Source organism: Pieris brassicae, chromosome 2 (assembly GCF_905147105.1).
Source record: "Pieris brassicae chromosome 2, ilPieBrab1.1, whole genome shotgun sequence".
Taxonomy (NCBI): domain Eukaryota; kingdom Metazoa; phylum Arthropoda; class Insecta; order Lepidoptera; family Pieridae; genus Pieris; species Pieris brassicae.
Window position 1 is genome coordinate 12,407,438 of NC_059666.1, and position 19,775 is coordinate 12,427,212.

The following is a 19,775-nucleotide window of genomic DNA, read 5'->3' on the forward strand; positions in this document are numbered from 1 at the left end:
GCCGCCTTGAGAACCGACAACGTCGAGTCGCAACACGGCGCAACGGGCAAAATGGCTGCTTTGTATGCCTTATTATAGCTTTTTAAACTATCATTGTTATTAACAACTAATAACTAATTAGCAAAATGCAAACACACCTTAATTACGTAAAAATTGTATCACAAACATCATAATTAATAGGAAACATTAAATAATTAGGAATATATTGTTATCGACTCCCATTGAGTCATTCGTTACATACGCGTGTATGTATAGTAATAACTTTGATTTAGTTGAAAACTTGTGATTTGTACTATTTGATGAGATTACATAACAGTCTTGTCGAGTTATGAATTGTAATAAAATCTAAACCTCCGTTATAATATTATTTATGTTAAATATATAAATAATTGTAACTCTTCGTAATTATTTAAAAATAGATTATGAGGGCTATTATATTTTTAGAACAATTAAATTAGCATAGATTTTGTAATATTCTAGTAAATTTATGAATATTATTATTTATTATGAATTGCGTTTTAATTTTATTCTTCAACAGCATTTTGTCGAACATTCAAAGTAAAAACAAGTCAACTACGCACTAACAATATCTTTGTTTCACAAGCTTGATATAAATGCAATACGTATTGAATTAATAACCTTATAATATTACGTCATAATACACTCACGGGAGGCTTTTACCCACTGGGTATTAGACAAATAATTGTACTTATGAATTTCTTGAAACAATTTTTTTAATTATATTTTATTGCATCTTGCTATGCTAACCCATAGACGCTTTTCTGGATTTTTTCTGGTTTAGTCTAATTCCGTGCACATTTTCCAATTTTTAACCCATAAAAACCTTCATAACAGTTCAAGGAATAAGTTCGAGCTTTGAGCATTGCAACATATTTTAACATTACGAAATAAAAAATGTATATAGAATAAAAATGATTCAATATACAGCTTTGGCTGAAATAGGTTTTACGAAAATTATGCTAAGAGGCATAATTGAATATCAAATAATATATCTTTAACGATAAATCAGATAGAGTGTGTTTGTTCGTCTTAGTGATTTCAGCGGTCATATCAGCGGTTAACATTTAACAGTTTTAATAATTGTTGGCCTTCTGGAGGAGGCCTTCAGTCTGTCGGAGGTCGTATTATAGTTACATGGACTTAATGTAATCCTGATTATGTAGTATTTCAATACAGAATACAATATTTAAAAGTTAATTTTGAAGACGAATGTAGTAAACTTGTTAAACGAAATCAGGTTGATTAATTTTGATATTAATATCTCTACTTCTAGGATAAAAACGTTGTATTTCAAGACAAAACTAATTTACTCGCTCCGTCTATGGTAAAATACATTTAATAGAATCGATCGATTTTAACTAATTATAAATAATTTATATAAGAAATTCATTTGTTATTTGTGGGAACATATATATAAGTAGTCTGGGAAGGTCTTCAAACGTCGAATTATGTTAAGATTTTTCAAAGGGGCTTTTTGACCCCCATGTTATGTCATTATACATTTACGAACAAATAGAGCAGTACTGGCTTCAGCGTGCGACTCTTCCCTGAGATCGTAGGTTCAATGTGTACAGGAAGGAAGTACAAGTGTGGAAGGTTGACACATGTCAGGTATTAAAGGCTGATCACTTTACTATTAGAACAATATTGCGTTTTTTTTTAATATATTTACAGAGGAAGACGCAGGATATTTATTCAAGTAGTTTAGAATTTTTATTCATATCGTGTTGAGCTATCATCTGCTGAGTCTGTTCTGGTAAATTTTGGTACTGAAACAGTGCTACGTTTCTTAAAAATCGTAGTTTAATCTGTGTTAAGATAAATATTTTTAAGAACAACTGAGCCTTTTTAAAGGCAGTTTTTATATCACTATGTGAAACTAGCTATCCACCAAAGTAATTGCCAACCAATTTGACAAGAGCGTACCAATTCTTAAAAGGCCGACTCACTCACGAGCCCTCTGGTATTGAGTGTCCATGGGCGGCGGTATCACTTGACATCAGGTGAGCCTCCTGCCCGTTTGCGCCAGAGATGATACTAACGTTGCTTTATAAAATAATACACGACAAAAACACAAATTAACAATTACTATAATAACGGTAAGAAGATTACAATGACCTTCATACTTTATATATTTATTATTATTTGCAACATCCAGTTAGTTACCGACTCTTTATACGTTGTCTGTGATGTCTTTACATACGATTTATTAAATAATATTTAAGACCTATATTTTAAGAGCAGTGTTGTTATAGTAGCTTCAGCGTGCCTAGTTGCGTAGGTTCGATCCCCGGCTATGCACAAATGGACTTTCTATGTGCGCATTTTACATTCGCTCGGTGATGGAAAACATCGTGCGGAAACTGGCTTGTCTTAGACCCAAAAAGTCGGCGGCGTGTTGCAGAAACAGAAATCTGAGACCCAGGCCTAAAAGGTTGTATAGCTTATTAAAAATGACTGATATTTAGTTTCACATAATCAATTTAATTAATAAAAGTATCTTAATTTTATTTTAAGAAAAAACGGCATTTATCCACCAGGTCTTCTACGTGCAGATTTTATAATAATTTATTATATTACTATACTATTTTTTCATGCATTTTTTAAATGAAGTAATCTAATATTATTAAAATTTATACCTACATATTTATTAAAGTCTTAGCAAAAAATATATAACAATATTCTTTTCGAAATGGCCACCTTTAGCTTTTATACAGTTCTTTAACCTGTGGATCCACGAATCTATGGACTTACGCACTGTTTCCCAGTGAAATTTTGCCACTGCTTGCGCCAAATATTTTTAAGAGACGAGAAGAGAGAGCAGGCCATGTATGAGAGGATATTTCTGTGGTTTTCACCTGTGTATCGCGACAGAAGGCGTTTTGATCGATCCACTCTCTTTAATTGTAAAGATTGATTTAGGGCATGTCATGTATAGGTATCGAGGATAAGCATCGAGCTTCAGGTTTTGTTTTATAATACGCGACCGTCAGAATATAATATATCCTTCGGAGCGGAAATCTTCATTTCTCGGAATAAGATTTTTTGCTTACTAATGGGTTTTTGACGAATTCTGGCTTTATCAGCATTAACAGCCTTTGTAGTTCTAACAACACGCGGCCGCGCTGTTCTTTTCTGGTCTTCGACAGACGAAGTGTTGTTGTATCTGTTGATAGTACGATGTACGAACATACGGCTGATACAAGCTTTTGAAGTGTTTCCATATCCACTTTGTGCAAGGCGATCACTGCAGTCCTATTTTATTTAACACCCGATTCCATATTGTAATTTGATAATGAACACGAAAAAATATGTGAAATGGCACATAATCGAAAGAAATTTTTAAAATAATATACGATTTCCAAATTCAAAATAATTAAAAAGTTAAAAAGAGAAAAGTTTTTATGTACCAGTAGTTACTTATGGCCAGACTAGTTACAGTGAACTCTACAAGGTCCAGTAAAATGGCAGACCGGCACGTGGAGGGAAATGAAAGCAATTGGAGCAGAGTGGGGGAGGTCTTTAACACGTGGCAAGCGGGTGATGATATTGTTACATAAATTTTATAATCCGAATAAAAGGATTATATGTAATTTAGTAATTAATTCCGTATACATCACATCCTCTAACACAAAGGCATAATTCGAAAAATAATGTTTATAAATATTTACAGATTTCCTCTTTGATAATGTTTACTATACTAATGCTTTGCAAATTTATTAAAATTTCAATAAATTCTATAATTTACGATTGATTATATAAATGTACAATATTACAATAAAAGAACTCAAATAACTAGGAGCGCAACGGCTATTCCCTTTCAAACTCTTCCAGGCAACCATCGTTAGGAAAAATAATACAGAATATGGTAAAAGTTAAATCTACAAATATAATAAGCTATAAGCTACGCTATTGGGCCTTGGGGTTCAAGTGCCGATACCCCAGAGCTGATGCTTTCCTCAACAAATAAGTCACAATACAGCAAGGAAATGCCAGCATTAATGGTAGGTACACTGCCACAGGAACAAAAGTTTTAATTTTTTTTTTGAATTTTCTAATTATCAATTTTTAATTATTATTATTATTGCTATACAGGTTAAGAATATTTTAAATACTGTATATTTGTGTGTTGGCAATAAATCGATATAACTTATAATCTATAGATATATACATATAATACAAAAACAAACAACAATAGACTAGGGTCTCATGAATGGCGATAACATATTATATAAAGATACGCATATAGTAATAATAAAAACAATTAAAAATTAATAAACAGAAAATTAAAAGAAATTTCAAAAGTTTGATCCCTGTGGCGTACCTTTTAACGATGGCAGCATTTCCTTACTGTATTTACTGACAGTAAATTTAAAATTAGAAGCATTCAATATATATTTATTTTTGACGTTTGAATCAATATGTTTGAATTTGTTAGATGTTATTTTGTTTTTTGTTTAGTTTATGCTGTACTTTACCCTCAGTTGGTTTCTCTTTTTTATTTTTCTATACTAGGGAAACGTTGTCCAATCTTATACATATCTATTTATTTTGGGGCTCAAATTTTAAGCAATGGCGGATGCATTTCCACATTTCCAGGCAGAAAATGCTCTGGAAATGTGGTGCTGGAGGAGAATGCTTGGGGTTTCGTGATCCGAGTTATGTGCAAACGTCTCGATACTTCAAGAACTCGGTATTAAGGAGCGTCTGTTATCCATAGTATCTGTAGTCCATAGAATGCCTTGTTATCCACGGGAAGGTGGAAAGCACTAAACCGCGCGGAGGGTCACCTACGCGTTGGACAAGATCAACTCTGCTGTAGGAGATTCACGAAGTGCATTACATCTGCCCCTTCTAATACTCCTACTACATAAAAGAGTACCGAGAGTTTATTACGCCGGCTTTTTCTCTCGGCCTACACTCTGTCTTCTTTGCCGATGAGTATGCATGACTGCGATACAAATTTAATGACGTGTAATAAGTGATACTTGTATCTTTTATTCCATAATAAACATATCATTTCTTATTTAGCGATAATGACCGCTCTGTCAACAGTGTACCGGATAAGAAGTAGTAGGGAGAAATCGCTTTTTAGCGTAAAGGCCGCCCTTTGCCTAATAACCTGTTTATGTATGTTTAAGGTAAATTAATAAATATTTTTGTATTAGACATTTGTGGATTTCTTAATTCCTATGTGACTAATGCGGTAAAGTCAAAATACATATCTAGCAAAGGGATCGTAGTATCTTGGCATATGTAAAACTTGATACATCGAGGGCCCTATGTACGCTAGATTTTAGTTTTTTTTATTACGGCCCGTAACATGATATCAAAAAGTTATAAAAAAATTAAACCAACGTGCAGTTCAAAGTTAATATGTTTTTATTATCTTTGAAATAACTAAACTTTAAGAAAACACTTTTTAAACGGATTGAAGCTATGTATCATTTTTATAAACTTATAATTATTTACATAATTTTAAATTTAATTTTTTTTCTTCCGACGTTTCGCATGCTTTACAGCGTGCGTAGTCACTAGACTAACTAGACTTTTAAATAATCTTAAGTCGACGGCAGGGTCCGGTTTTTTTAATAATCGAAACACGACTTTCTTTAGCCAGGATATTCAGGAACATAAATTCACGTTGTTTTCATTTTTATATCATATCTAATCTATATTTAAACATTCTCTCGTGTCTCTGTAACCAAATTCCTTCGAAACGGCTCAGGCGAATTAGAATATATTGTAGTTTTTTTATTATGGTTCGATGCTAAAATACATATACCCTTAATTGTCACCCTCCTATCACCAATTCTCATTTTAAATATCGGTATTAGTTTTGTAATAATCATTATGTGGTAAAATAATAGTTTCTACTAACTAGACGCTAGTTGGTATATAATACTTACCGTTTCGTGACGTCTATTTCCCCGTCTAACAGTTGTGCTTTATCAAGGCTCCGTTGTGTAAACCTAAAATTATTTTTCAATTAAAATAACAATTAGTGCTTACTACTACACTCTTAGCAGTGTTGACTTCAGCGTGCGACTCTAATCCCTAAGGTCGTAGGTTCAATCCACGGCTGTACACCAATGGACTTTCTTTCTTTGGGCAAATTTAACATTCGCTCGAACGGTAAAGGAAATTATCGCGAGGAAACCAGCTTGCCTTAGATCGAAACCGAAGACGGCGTGTTAGGCACCTATGCTGATCACCTATTGATCTTAAAAAAGATACAGAAATCTGAGGACCAGACCTATAATGGTTGCAGCGCCACTGATTTATTTTATTTTTTTACACTACACTGTTCAAGAACCAATAATTATAACGTTAAAACTAATTTCTAATGAAGTTCTTTCATACAAAATTTGGAGATTCTGTTATTATGATGATGGACCTAAAATCGGAATCTATTTTTATGTTAAGGGCATGAACCGCACTCTTTATTTTAAAATTACAATAGTCTAGCTTCTATAATCACTAATGCTGGCAGCCTCTTTAAAAAAACACAAATGCGAAATTCGTCGTTCAGTTTGACCAATTAGTAATTACTATCTAGAAAATACACTCTTACTGGTTACATCGAAAAATAATGAAAATAATGTCATTTTGATTACGCACCGTTCCATACAAACGAATTCCTTGTTTTTACTATGAACGAACTTCACGTGTCTGCGTGAGTTCGTCTGTGATCGAAGGTGCACGGAGAGACGAAAATATATTATGTTTTATGTTAAATATAATATAATTGTGTTAACAGGAACAGAATTTTATCTAAGAAAACGTTTAAATATGTTTTTAGAATGTTCTTAGTTAATACATTATTAAGGCGATAGTTCAATAAAAAAACAAGTTTAAAGCTTTCAAATATCGAAACATTAACACACATTATATTCAAGGTAATGCACAATTTTTTTGAAGATATATAATATTTAGTTACATACCTTGTCCTTGCAGTTGGGTATTTTACAAACTGGGCAGTAAATATATTGTTTAAAACTAAACTACTATCCTAAAATAAAGGCTTAAGTTATTAAAACTAAATCAAGGATAAATTAATAGCCGCACAAAAAAAAATACCAGACCAATGCACAATATTACTAATATATAGTTATAGTAATTTAAATATTTTGTTCCCTTCAAAATCATTAGTTTCCATGGGCTGCATGCACATAATTTTATTAAAAAATAATTGTAATACCTACTACCTATACTAAAAAATATTTATCAAAAAATTAATTAATACAATTTGGAGGATACTGAAACATTACACTACACATTTTATATCATATTAAATAAAAAACAGAAAATGACACTTTGTGTCGACAAATTTTCATACAAATTTAGTTTTCTACATACGCTACTGTTAAGGCATCTTGACTAAACAGTAAACACTATACCCCACAATCTCAATCAACTTCAACAAAAATTTATACTTAATAGGTTATAGTGACATTTAGATTCACAGGCAGCAGTGTGGCCATATGAAGAATTTGAAATAATTCTCCTCCAACGACTCGCTTGTCACACTCTAACGACTAAATGAAATATTATCTCTAGTCTCTTCTTCGTCTTTATCTGTGTGAACCCAAATGTGATTCTTTAAAATATTTCTTTGTGCAAACAATTTTGAGAAACGTGTTTTGCAAAATAAGTTAATTTTCTTTATATTTATGATTTGGTCATGACTAAAGGCTCAAGAAGTTTTTAGATCTTAATACTGCCCACTTTTTGGTAGGATTTATATGAATATCTACGTCAAGTCGTTACCAAAAAACGTTTAAAAATGGTTGTAGCTTCGACAAATTTTTCTGCACCGGTTGAAGGTGTCCTTTTACAAAATTCCTCTACGAAGCTGCTGATAAATAACCTGGAAATTGGCACAGCAACTTTATATATAACTGAAAAGTATGTAATTTTTACTCTATTCTAGTCATAAGACTTATGAAAATCGTGTAAAAGTGCTTTCGTGAACGAGCATTGTAAAAATCTCATTATAAGCATCAATACCGCTATATAGATTGAATTTTAAACGTGTGACTGACACCCTTATGCCGTACCTATGAGAAAATTTGTCTTTTTTGTTATCAACCCTCCAAAGCAAGGTAGACAAAGATTTTTATAAGCAAGCTGGTGATCAGCTTTTGTTTTTGCTTTATGAAATTTTATACATGAAACAATATTTCGTTTGTTTGGAAGACATTTTAAATCCTTATTATTTTTAAATAAACTTGTTTCAGCAATGTTGTATGGGGGGGGGGCGCTGCAGCTTCAGGTGGGCCATCGCCACCTGTGTCTATTCTTTATCCAAATATTTCTCTCCATGCAGTACAACGGGAACCAAGCCCAGCTCTGTATCTTGTCCTTAACTATGAATTGAGGTAAAACTACTCACTTTTAACTATGATGGTTTAATATTAATAATATACAAAGGTTAATCAATAGTTTTAAATTATTTAATAGTACAGAGCTAATTATTTTTTACTTCTTTGTATTGTGTGACCTCCAAATTTATTAAAAAACCTGCCATTTTAAATCTGATTTGATTGTGATTATTGGTAGTCATTAAAATTTAGAAAACATGTGAAGTTTGCACAAACATTTTGCTACAGAAATATAATTAAATACAGTTTTTTGTTAATAAGGTAATTATTGTTTAAGATTACCCAATGTACCCACTGGAACAGGTGATAGCAATGAGGCTCAAAATGACAATGAAGATGAAGAATTTGATGCTGATGATCAACCCATCACACAGATAAGGTAGTACAATGTAAACTCTTTATAAAAACACCGAAGGTACTGTGCATTTTAAGGTGTTATAGTTGTTGTGTAGAGAGAAGCAAAACATATAGATTATCCATGACTCCTAGTTATTAGTCATGGTCAACAACAGTCTACACATGCAAGCAAAGAACGAATTTCATAGAAACTTTGTATGCATGATGCTGACAGTCGAGTTTATTGCGGGCTACAATAATAAAGCGACAAAACAGACCATTTTTACTAATTTTAGCAACTTAAAAAGTACTTTAATACTCAATTGTTGTCATTATTGAGAGTGGCTGTAATGCTATGTAGAGTGTATCATTGCATGGTAGACAAGTTAAACCAACCAAAGCCAATTTATTACAATACTTTAGGGGGAGTTCATTGTTAAATTAAGGGATTTTAGATATAATTTACAATAATCAAGCCAAATTTTGATTTAAAAGTGAAGTTAGTTTTGGTATCGGTCCTACATTACCTTTTTCATTCTCCATAGTTTTTACTTTATACAATTTATATTCATTAAGACTAGCAAATGTATAATTTTTGCCTCATTTAAACTAGATTTAAAAATAGTCCTAATCTCTTTTACTGTTCTATTTCGTACCATTGATGGTGTATTGTATTTTTGTAGGTTTATACCAGAAAACGAAAATGACCTGCAACTTATGTTTTCTGCTATGTGTCAGGGTCAAGCTTTACACCCTGATCCCCAGGATGAGTCAGAAGATGACCCTTATATGAATTTGGATGATGGTATAGTCTTTTATATCTATTTTAAATATTTTTCAGTTAACCTTTTCAAATTTAACAATATATGAATTTCCTTTAGATGATGAAGAGTTTGAAGATGCACAGGAAAATGACTCTTCAGATGAAGCAGCTGGGAGAATGCAGCAACTCAGAATTGAAAATTTAAATGGGAGCACACATTATGAAGGTGATTACCATTTTTTTTGGATTATCTCTGCAAAATAAAAACAAAGGCAAAAATTTGCAGTGCTCTATACATATGGTACATATTGTAATAAAGTTTTTATTTTATTTTCAGATTGTGAAGATGTTGAAAATGAATAGTTTAATTTAATTTTATATGGTGCACACACAATTGACTGAAAATATTTGTGTAGTTCAGGAAGATAAGTTTTTTATAAATATTTATAACATACAAGTAATATTCTCTATGTATTGGCTATATCTACTAATATCAAGGTTCTATTGCTCAATATTGAACTAATTAAATCTTAATTTTTATTTTGTGCAGTGGTGCAAAATGCAGTGTTCTCTTAAAACCAGATGATTTTTAACAAATGAAGTCTTGTAATGATTTCATATGGATGCTATAGAAGCTAACTATACAATATAATTCTAAAATATTTGCCTTTAATACCCGTAGATTTGCTAAATAGATACTTTATAAGAAATCATTTAGAGGCAAATTATATCGTAAAATTCGAATATAAATAATCTCTTTGTTTGTCAATACTATAAACTAAGTTTGGTTATATACCACAGTTAAGTTTAAAAGACTTTTGTTTCTACAAAAAAAAATGTATCCATGTCAGCATGTTTGAAAGCTAAGCTGATCCACTATAGATCAAATGGTACTTTCTAAATCTCATTAGTATACCATGGTTGATGGTGACATCTATTTTTTGTTTTCTCAATGTTATGAAGAAATACTTTGATTTCACTAGTTTTACAACCACACTCTAATGTAGTATTTGTATTCCAAAAGCTAGATGTAATATTTCATAATAAATTGTATTATTAAAAAAGTTGTTTACATTTATAGTTTTTCATTAGAAAACTGAGAATGAGAATCTCTCTCTAAATAGAATGTTTGGTCAGAAGATATTTTAATTTTAAACTGAGCTCGACAAGGCAAAAAACAGTTACATTTAATGATTTATTTAACGCAAAATTTATCTAACAAGTACTTATATTTTAACCTTAGTCACTTAAACTCTTCAAAATGTGTTACAAATTGTAACCTAAGTACACTATCGGATTTAGTAAACAAGTTACACAAATACACTATCCGAATTGCACTTTCACACTTTGATGTAGTGATTTCGTTATTTAATTAAATTTTATGTAATTTTGAAAATATTTTCAGTAACATGCCTAATTGCACTTTATATACACGTAAAACGAAATACACTTTATAAACGAAAATACACTAAATCAAAGAGCACTTTAAAATTAATTATACTATACGGCGACGCTAAGGAAAAAAAACCCCTTAAATGTGCGTGTTTATAAAAATATACGGATTTGATGAAAAAACATGCCAGTCAAAAACATTCACTCATAAAATTGTACGAAATTATTTAGTCTAGTGAATTACTGATTACTACTTACTCAAATTATATCTATTATGTCAATATATTAGTGAACTGTTTAAAAAAAAACAGGCTTTATAATAATTATTTAAATACAGGAATTTTAAATCAGCGTCAACTTAGCTTATCTTTAAAGATATTTAATTCATACAGCTTTTCAGTATAAATGATTTTTTACAGGTTTTTCAAAGCCAAAGGCTTTAATACACCCTGTATATGAAGACTTTGTACTTACAAAGCTGAATTAAACTATGCGTGACCGCTTAAGCGGCTTTGATGCCCGTTTTTAATAAAATACATAATTATAACAACCATTTCTTTATATTAACTTATAACATAAACGGGATCTTGTTTAGCCGCTACTCATGGCTTGACACTTACAAGTTGTGGAAAATTATTCATATAAAATATATTTTAGGCCGCAACTGTTAAAATTGTTATGTTGGGGGTCTACAATTTTAAAGCCGTTTTGTTTACTGAAAGTCAGAATTGAATCGTATACGGATAAAAAAAAACCATAAAAATACGTTTTTTTGAAGCAGATAAAAACCTACAATTTAATACAGGTACAGAATATTTTTTTCAATATACTGGCATATTTATATATAGCTAATCTGGTAAAACTATTTTTCATAATTAAAAGTAGTAGTCCCGTCTCATAAAAATATTTACTAACAAAACGGCAAAAATAAATGTAGACCTATGATAAAATATCAAATAATTTGTCAGTATTGCTCGTGAAACTTCAAACAAACGAATTTCTTTACAAACAAAATTTAAACGGAAATATTTGCTCGTTCACACTACAAACACAATCACGCCACTTGTCCCTCCACACCATTTACTTCAGTTTCGAGTTTTTCGGATTTTTCAGAATTTTTTTCAACCTTTTCTGGTTTTTCCGTTTTCTCTGGAACTTTCTCCGAATCCGTTTCCATTTCTGTTTCAATATTTTCTACTTTGTCATCTGTCTGTTTGTCGTCTGATTCATTTTTTTCTGTATGTTTGTCTGTCTCACTGTCGAGTGTGTCCTGACTGGATGTGTCCATAGTTTCGACTTTAGAGTCTTGTGAAGTTTCATCCGCGCTTTGGTCTGTGTCCGTTTGTTTGTTATCTTCTTGGGATTTTTCAGATTTATCTGAAACAGTTAAATTAAAGATTTAATGCAAATAAATACATATTTTATAAATTGTTGTATTCATGTAAACATAGTACAGTGTAACGTTACAACAAAAATCACTTTCAGATGCCGAATTTACTTCCTTTAAACACCAGTTTCTTAAAATATGATATTTGGACCTTAAACGTTACTTCGCCAAGAATTATTATTTGGTTTTAGAAACTTTCGGAGAACATCGGAAAGAATGCATGACAAGTTCTTACATACTATCAAACTCACCAGTGTCATCAACCTCCATTGCCGTCTCCTTTTTCTCGTCGCCGTTTATTTTCTGAAAAGAAAAAATATGAATTTTTCCCAACGTCAAAAAATATACATATACGTGCACTTTCATCACTCGTTTGTTATGTCTACATTTGAACCAGTTTCAATCAATTTAAAAAGACAACAGTAAGAGACTTTCACAGACTACATATATTTAATGAGTACCAAGGGCTAGCTAGTATGGAGACTAGCAAACTATATTGAGACAAACATATTTATGTAAAGTTATTATTAATAGTCACGGATAATTAATTTAACGCGTTTAAGAAATTAATTATTTAACCCATGTTAGTTCTGCAATATTGTTTTATTGACGCACGAAAAATGATTTATATAATTACAGTTAAAATTCTTTATAATGCAAATTCAGTCTAATACACAAAAAGTATTAAATAAATAAAAAAATACCTCATACCCCACACAAATCATACATCACAAATACACATATGTACTAATAAACTAACCATACAGTTCTAACGATTAACGAAACGTTCTACCCAAGTTTCCATATGGACTTATTACCATTTAGTAATTACATATTTATTTTAAAACCAAGTTATTTGTTATAAAAATCACGGAATAGATTGAAATGTATGCAATTATATTAATTAATATAGGTCCTTCATATATTAAATTGATGTCTTATGTAAGTATTACTACTGTATGTCAAAAACAGAGTTTGTGTTAGGTCTAGACTCTGACCTTAACCATCTCTTTTATCTATTCCGTGATAGAAACAACAAAAGATTTACCTAAATACCAATAACTAATTTAAACCTGCTATTCTAATCTACAATAATTAAAAAAATAACTAAAAAACAGATGATTTGTATGCTTAAAAAAAGTTTATGGTATAGTCTCATGAGGGTGTGGGAGAGATTTCTGTCCCATTGGAGGGGACAGTTAATGACATTAACTCATTTCATATTTGGGTGTTTTAGTCCAGTCTTTAGTGTAATTAGCAAGAAAAAGAATACCGAATCCACAAAAAATCATCTGTTTTGGTAAAAAAAGAAAAAAAAAACCTATTTCTTGGCTTGCGAGTGGGTGCTGCCTTTTGTTTTTTAACCTATGTAAACACACAATTTTATTTATCTTAAGAAAAACTATCTGTTTTTTATAATACAGTGCAAATTCTTTATAATTAAAAAAAAACATTTGAAGCTATGTAGAGTTTATAAAATGCAGTTTTAAAATGTAATAAAATATTTGAATTAGTTAATTGCCCATTTTCAAATGGTATTAAAATATGACCAAATTTGAAAGAATTTTTGTTTCATAACAATATATAAATTCATAAAATTCAGTTTAGATCAATTATTCACCATTTAAAAGCAACTAAGTAAACAATATAAAGGAACAAAAATTCTATTTATTATTAAAATTATATTTCTTATAATTTCTAAAAAACAAAACCACAAAGTCAAGTACAATATATTTTGCGAACGAGTAAATATAAAACTGAGCGAACTCGGGACGGTATATAGAAATAAAATATGATTACTTTTTATTCCTAGGTTATGTTAATAATAAAAAGTTGTGTTTTCATAAAAGAGTAATATTAAAACACAACATTACCTCGGAGCTGGTGCTTTCCTTGCGTTTCCTCTTGCCTTTGACTTCCACACTGACCTCGCTCGCACTAGTCGACGTCACTTGTTGGTCTTGTTCCTGTTTGGCTTTCTTAGCCTTGGGTTCGGGTTCGACCTCCGCTTGTGGCTCTTCTGGCTCCGGTTGGGGTGACGGCTCTTTTTGGGGCGACGTGTCTTCCTGCAATATCCATTAATTCATTAAAAACTTATTTATTATAAAAATATGCTTAAGTCCTTTTCTGTAGAGCTTGTTAATATATGGATAAGTAGACTATAATATATTATATGGATAAGTAGACAGCTACATTTAACAGCTTTACTCAAAAGATGTCGATGAAAAATACAAAATGTAAAAATAATACATTCCAAATTAAATTAAGTAAAAAATAATAATTCATGATAAATGTTACTTTCAAACAATTCTTTACAAAAATCTAGTTTACTGATTTAACAATTGTGAATAACCAAAACTTCTTCTATTACGTAAATCGACTATAGAATCTTAAAATACATCACCTAAACAAAAAAATGTTTTGTTAATAATTTCATTTAAAAAATATATTAAAGTTACTTTTATAAAAATAGTAATACAAAAACCAAAGATCATATCAGCTAAACAATTATTTCTGAAATGTTGAATAGATAAATTTTTAAAGAATCATTATTTTTGCAATGAAATATATGCTATGTAATTTTGAAAACTTACCACAAAGAGCACTGTATGTTGGCCACCAGCAGATATTCTAGCTGGTTTGTGGCTGCCAGCAGACAGATTAACACCCAAACATATGGACGGTGTGGGTTCGTTTGCGTCGGAACTTGTACCTGTGCCCAACTGGCCTTCACTTCCCATACCCCATCCTAGTACTTCACCTGGGAAAACACAGAAAATATTAATAACATTTATTAAGTTAACCAAGATCAAAATTAGAATATCAGCCTCTAATGAGAACGTTTTTATATTTTGATAGGATCTGAACCCAAGGTGGTTCACCGGAAGTCACTAAATAAGGTACTAATATATTTATAGATGGGACATAGTAACATACCAATATATCCTAATAAAAACATATTAAAAATGCTGAACTTAGCAATTAGTTGGTACCTGTTTCAGTAAGAGCAAAGGAATTACTAGTTCCGGCTGCTATACTGATGCATTTCTTGTTCTGGAGAGCAGGAAGAGGCTCTAGGGCTTCTGCATCCGTATTTCTGTCGCCTAGACCCAATCTGAAGGAAAAATATTATTTTTGTATTAAATATCAACCTCATAAAATCATAAGTTTCATTTCATTATAACAGATATCAATTTTACTTTTTCGATTACATTTAAAATTTGCATGTGATTTTAGTGACGTGTCGATCGCGTGATTGGTAAAACAGTTGACGTTTGTGTCCCGCGCTGTGTACGTAAACTTTCCTCCACTGCCTTGTTTAATGCTCAAAAAGTTTGCCGGTATCAGTACGGTACATATATGGTACGAATTACTTCGGATATATGTAATATTAACGTATTAACTGATTCATATCTTTTGTCTGCCTCGTAACCCATATTGGGACCATACCTGCCATATTCGCAACGTCCCACTGCGTACACCTGTCCATTGGAGTCAAGAGCAAGGGAATGATGCTGTCCTAAAGCGACTTCTTGCCAACTGAGTGTATTGGAGAAGGCATCACATTCTATCGGAGTGTATAGAGCTGTTTTGCGCTTTTCACCTGTTATACCTACAATAATGAGACATTTTTATAATTTGTCAGGTTTAGTCTACAGATGTTTTTAATGAAATATATACATATTAAGGATTTTCTAAAAAAAACATACATGCATGTTTGAAAGAAATAATAGGTCAAATTGATAACGTCTAAAACTTGTACTAAACAAAATCTCACCAAGTTGCCCGTAGTTATTGAGCCCCCAAGCGAACATCTTGTCCGTGACGGCGTCCAACGCGAACGTGGCATGGTATCCTGCCCAGACACGGGACACTATGCACTTCAATGTTACTTTTGATGGTACCAGCAGAGCACCTGAAAAAAAAAGCAAATAACAGTACTTCAGTATTTCTGAACTTATTACGTTTACGCATCTCATGTTAAAGCAAATAGTCACGAGTCTTCATGTTGCAATATTGAAGGCCCCACTAGGCAGAATTACATTTAATTCAAGTTATTGTTACACAAATTAAAAACAGATTATACTAATTATTTATTTAGATAATGGTTTCGTTGCATAAGATATGAATAATTTCATATTTGTCATGTCAAATTGTTATTATGGAAATCAGAACAGTTTTGACAGTGCTCATTAGTCTATATGATGTCTTGACAATCATGAAATTATTATTTCAAGCAAAATATCAATATTGAAAGAAATATATTACTATTGTTTTAGAAATTATGTTTATGGAAGTACTCACTGAATCCCTGTCGAGCTTCCCTGGATGCTGAGCGTTGTGACAATCTTCCAAGTTGACCTTGTTCGCCACACCCCATGGTGTATACAGCACCACTTGTCTGCAAGTGTATTTTGAAATAAGGCCAGTAGTTTTATAAATCAAATAAAATCAATCAAATGAAAAGGAAAAATAGAAAACTAAAATTAGATTCAAGCATAAACAGGGAGAAATTTTAACAGAAATGTAGATTCTAGACTTGTACTGTTACCTATTTACTACTTACAGATAGAATAACAAGGTGATCTCCTCCTGAAGCTATGCTCACAGCTGTCTCAGGAATGGCCAGTTTGAGTGGCTCCTTAGAAGACTTGCCTTCACGAGCCCTCAATACAAGTCCCATACTGCCATGGGAATCCTGAAAATTTTGTTTGTTATACTTAAAAATTAAATTAATAACTTGATTATGCTTTCTCTACAATAATAATGTTTTCTAAATTGTTTTTCTGAAGCCATTAAGCCTCTTTAGGATAGGTCACAATATCAACTACAATTAAGACATTCTTTTGGATTTCATAGTCTTCAATTATTTATAATGTACAGAATTATTGTAACTAAAGAATATGCATATTTTAGTACTAGAATGACTTACCCGGAAAGCACCCCAAGCATATACATCTCCATTATTAAGTAATGCTGCAGAATGAGAATCTCCAGCTGAGACGGAGACAGCAGGAGCTGGGAGCGACACAGAACTTGGTGTACCTTCCTCTTGTTCATTGGTTGTAGGGCGTCCTAGAGCTCCTTCATCATTGCATCCAAAAGTCCATACCTGTAAAGTATTGCTATATATTTATACATTTCCTTAGAAAAAAACTCAGGTCATGTGTGTGTCAAAATTATCTTGTTTCAATGAAATAGATGGCATTACTGGAATTATAATTTATACTCCAGAAAAAGGAAAAAAAGGCAAATTACTTTTATATTTGTCTAGACAGTAAATAATTTTACGTTGGAACATTTTTATTAACATCTCTGCTTAGTATACAAATCTTGTAAATAGAAACTCACCTTTCCCTCAGAATCAAGTGCAACAGTGTGCATGCCCCCAGCGCATGCATCCACTATTTTGTTACCCAACCCTGTAACTTGCTTAAACCTAAAAAAAAAGTAAATTGTAAATATGCAGAACAAATTTTGAGAACAGAGAGTGGGAGTTTCGAAAATTGAAAACATATATATAAAACTGCAGTCATTTGTATATTAACTTGTCTGTTAATACTTACTTTGTGGTCTCAATAACATTTTCACCCAATCCCAATTGTCCAACATCACCTTGACCACATGTTAACACACAACCACGTCCCTTTGGAGCACTTGGTACTTCCAATTGTATTGCTGGAATAATAATAAAATAATGTATTTTAGTTATTATATTTTAAGGTTAGTTATGTTTTTTTTGTTATATTAATTTATGTTATTTTTATCTTAAAGATTGAATAAAATTACTATCTTCAATACAATAATTGTGTACAATCTATTATGTTTGATCTTCTCTACTGACAGGGAAAAATCAGAAAGTCATTTCAATGATAAATTTATTTATGATGACCTGAATTATTACTTTTAATATAAGGATGTAGAAAGAACTAGAATTTATTAAACATGCCTTGAAATTTAACCTCAATAAATTTTTGACCTTGAAGAAACTGCAAATATGTAATATAATGATTGTTTCTATCTAAAAATTCTGTTGGTGTATATTTTATATCTCATTTAATTTTCATGGTGAAATTTATATATGTTATAACATAGTAATAGAATATAATAACGATGGGTAGGTACGATAAATCTGAAGGACGCATAGTACTTAAAAAATAGACTGCGCCAGAAAGCCGCGATTATTCATCTAACCTCAAATTTTAGCCATTTAGTCCCGACGCTTACGTAATAAAATAAAAATAGAATATCAATACGAAGTCAAATCTCGTTACACTTTATTATACTCATTACAATAGTGTACCAATGTAAACAAATTGCAATTGTGTAAAAAGGCGCCAATACTAGTAAATGCATTTCCCGCCATTACGGTTTGACAGGTCATTGACGTCGTAGAAATGTAAAGAAAACAAGACCCATGTAAATTTACCTCCCCGTTTCTTCTTATTTTTGGGTGCCGATGATGCTGTAACGGCGGATGTTTTAGATGCCGTTCTTTTGACACCTCGTGCAGCCGGCATGTCTGCAATATTGTTATAACTTAAAGACGCGTCACTCGTCGGTAAACATACACATCGAGCGCGGCAAATCAACGCTTAAAGAACGCTTTGGCTTGATGACGTCTTCAGTTTCTACAATTGTTAGCATTTTATTTCGACTTTGCTCGCATCTGCATCAATCACAATGCTATGCTATCGCTGACTTATGCAAAATCCGAGAAAGGTTATATTGCATTTTGTGTTGCACTAAACAGAAAGAACAACGCATCAAACCATTGTCAGAAATATCTTATCGACTTGAAGTATTTTACTTACTGATTTCTCAAAAGGTATACTTGTATTCCAAATTATAAATGAATAAAATAGCCACTAAACATAAGATGACGTATTATTTAAGCGTACGAATCTCGTACATTTCACAAACTAAAAACTTCTTTCACCTTCGCTTGGTCAACGACGAAGTGCAAGAATGACAATTGACGTTTATACATTTCACGTTTGACAACTATAAATATATAACCACAGCCTTAAAATAAAAATGCTTCAAATGTAATAGATAATGCAAAAGTAAACTAATTATTATAATTGAATATTTTAGAACTTGTTTTAATTTTATGTGTCCGTTTTGTAAGTTTTGCCATCCTCGTATAACCGCGTATTTGGAAGATGTTGTGAAGATATATATATATATATCAGTAATAATAATAATTATTTGTTAGATTGTACAATATAAGGGGTATCTAAAACTATTATATACATCATTTGTAATCAAGGTACTTTTTATAAATATTTACAGTTAAAAAATTTTATTTAGAATGTGTGAAACGTCTGAATACGAATTTAATCGTACTCGTCTTGTGTACCAATCCGAAATGGCTAGAACTACACTATAATGCTGTACACGGTTCCCGGTCCAATCTCCGTCAGGTGAAATATTCTTCGAATATAACTTGGATATGACCGGAACTAGAAAAGTAGTGTCGATTTAGCCT

At 31.5% G+C, this 19,775-nt stretch overlaps 2 protein-coding genes across 3 annotated transcripts; one reads left to right on the forward strand and one right to left on the reverse strand.

Moving 5' to 3' along the window:
• Window positions 1-7,590: 7,590 nt before the first annotated feature.
• LOC123720688 (methylosome subunit pICln-like) lies at window positions 7,591-10,578 on the forward strand. The gene is made up of 6 exons (XM_045677399.1): window positions 7,591-7,929; window positions 8,262-8,402; window positions 8,683-8,784; window positions 9,425-9,546; window positions 9,623-9,730; window positions 9,842-10,578. The coding sequence occupies exons 1-6, from the start codon at window positions 7,808-7,810 to the stop codon at window positions 9,865-9,867; spliced, it is 621 nt and encodes a 206-aa protein (XP_045533355.1). The 5' UTR covers window positions 7,591-7,807; the 3' UTR covers window positions 9,868-10,578.
• A 107-nt stretch (window positions 10,579-10,685) lies between these two features.
• Window positions 10,686-19,239, reverse strand: LOC123720111 (regulator of chromosome condensation). 2 transcript variants are annotated; one of them, XM_045676606.1, is made up of 14 exons: window positions 19,099-19,239; window positions 18,714-18,806; window positions 17,851-17,962; window positions 17,636-17,723; window positions 17,217-17,396; window positions 16,851-16,982; window positions 16,589-16,685; window positions 16,062-16,199; window positions 15,734-15,896; window positions 15,277-15,398; window positions 14,878-15,044; window positions 14,158-14,349; window positions 12,535-12,586; window positions 10,686-12,273 (listed from the first exon to the last, which is right to left on the reverse strand). In XM_045676606.1, exons 2-14 carry the CDS (start codon window positions 18,802-18,804, stop codon window positions 11,951-11,953), a joined length of 1,857 nt encoding a protein of 618 aa, XP_045532562.1. In that variant the 5' UTR covers window positions 18,805-18,806; window positions 19,099-19,239; the 3' UTR covers window positions 10,686-11,950. The 2 variants fall into 2 exon arrangements, with proteins under 2 accessions (XP_045532562.1, XP_045532563.1); XM_045676607.1 differs by lacking the exon at window positions 10,686-12,273 and adding an exon at window positions 13,605-13,648.
• Between the last annotated feature and the right edge of the window lie 536 nt (window positions 19,240-19,775).

What these genes read in the sequence shown, in the direction of transcription:
- LOC123720688 (XM_045677399.1), top strand. Translation starts at nt 7,808, where the DNA reads ATGGTTGTAGCTTCGACAAATTTTTCTGCACCGGTTGAAGGTGTCCTT. An exon ending in TTATATGAATTTGGATGATG is followed by an intron (nt 9,547 to 9,622) that starts GTATAGTCTTTT and finishes AATTTCCTTTAG; the next exon opens with ATGATGAAGAGTTTGAAGAT. An exon ending in TGGGAGCACACATTATGAAG is followed by an intron (nt 9,731 to 9,841) that starts GTGATTACCATT and finishes TTTTATTTTCAG; the next exon opens with ATTGTGAAGATGTTGAAAAT.
- LOC123720111 (XM_045676606.1), bottom strand. Translation starts at nt 18,804, where the DNA reads ATGCCGGCTGCACGAGGTGTCAAAAGAACGGCATCTAAAACATCCGCC. An exon ending in ATCACCTTGTTATTCTATCT is followed by an intron (nt 16,686 to 16,850) that starts GTAAGTAGTAAA and finishes ATACACTTGCAG; the next exon opens with ACAAGTGGTGCTGTATACAC. An exon ending in GGAAGCTCGACAGGGATTCA is followed by an intron (nt 16,200 to 16,588) that starts GTGAGTACTTCC and finishes TTTTTTTTTCAG; the next exon opens with GTGCTCTGCTGGTACCATCA.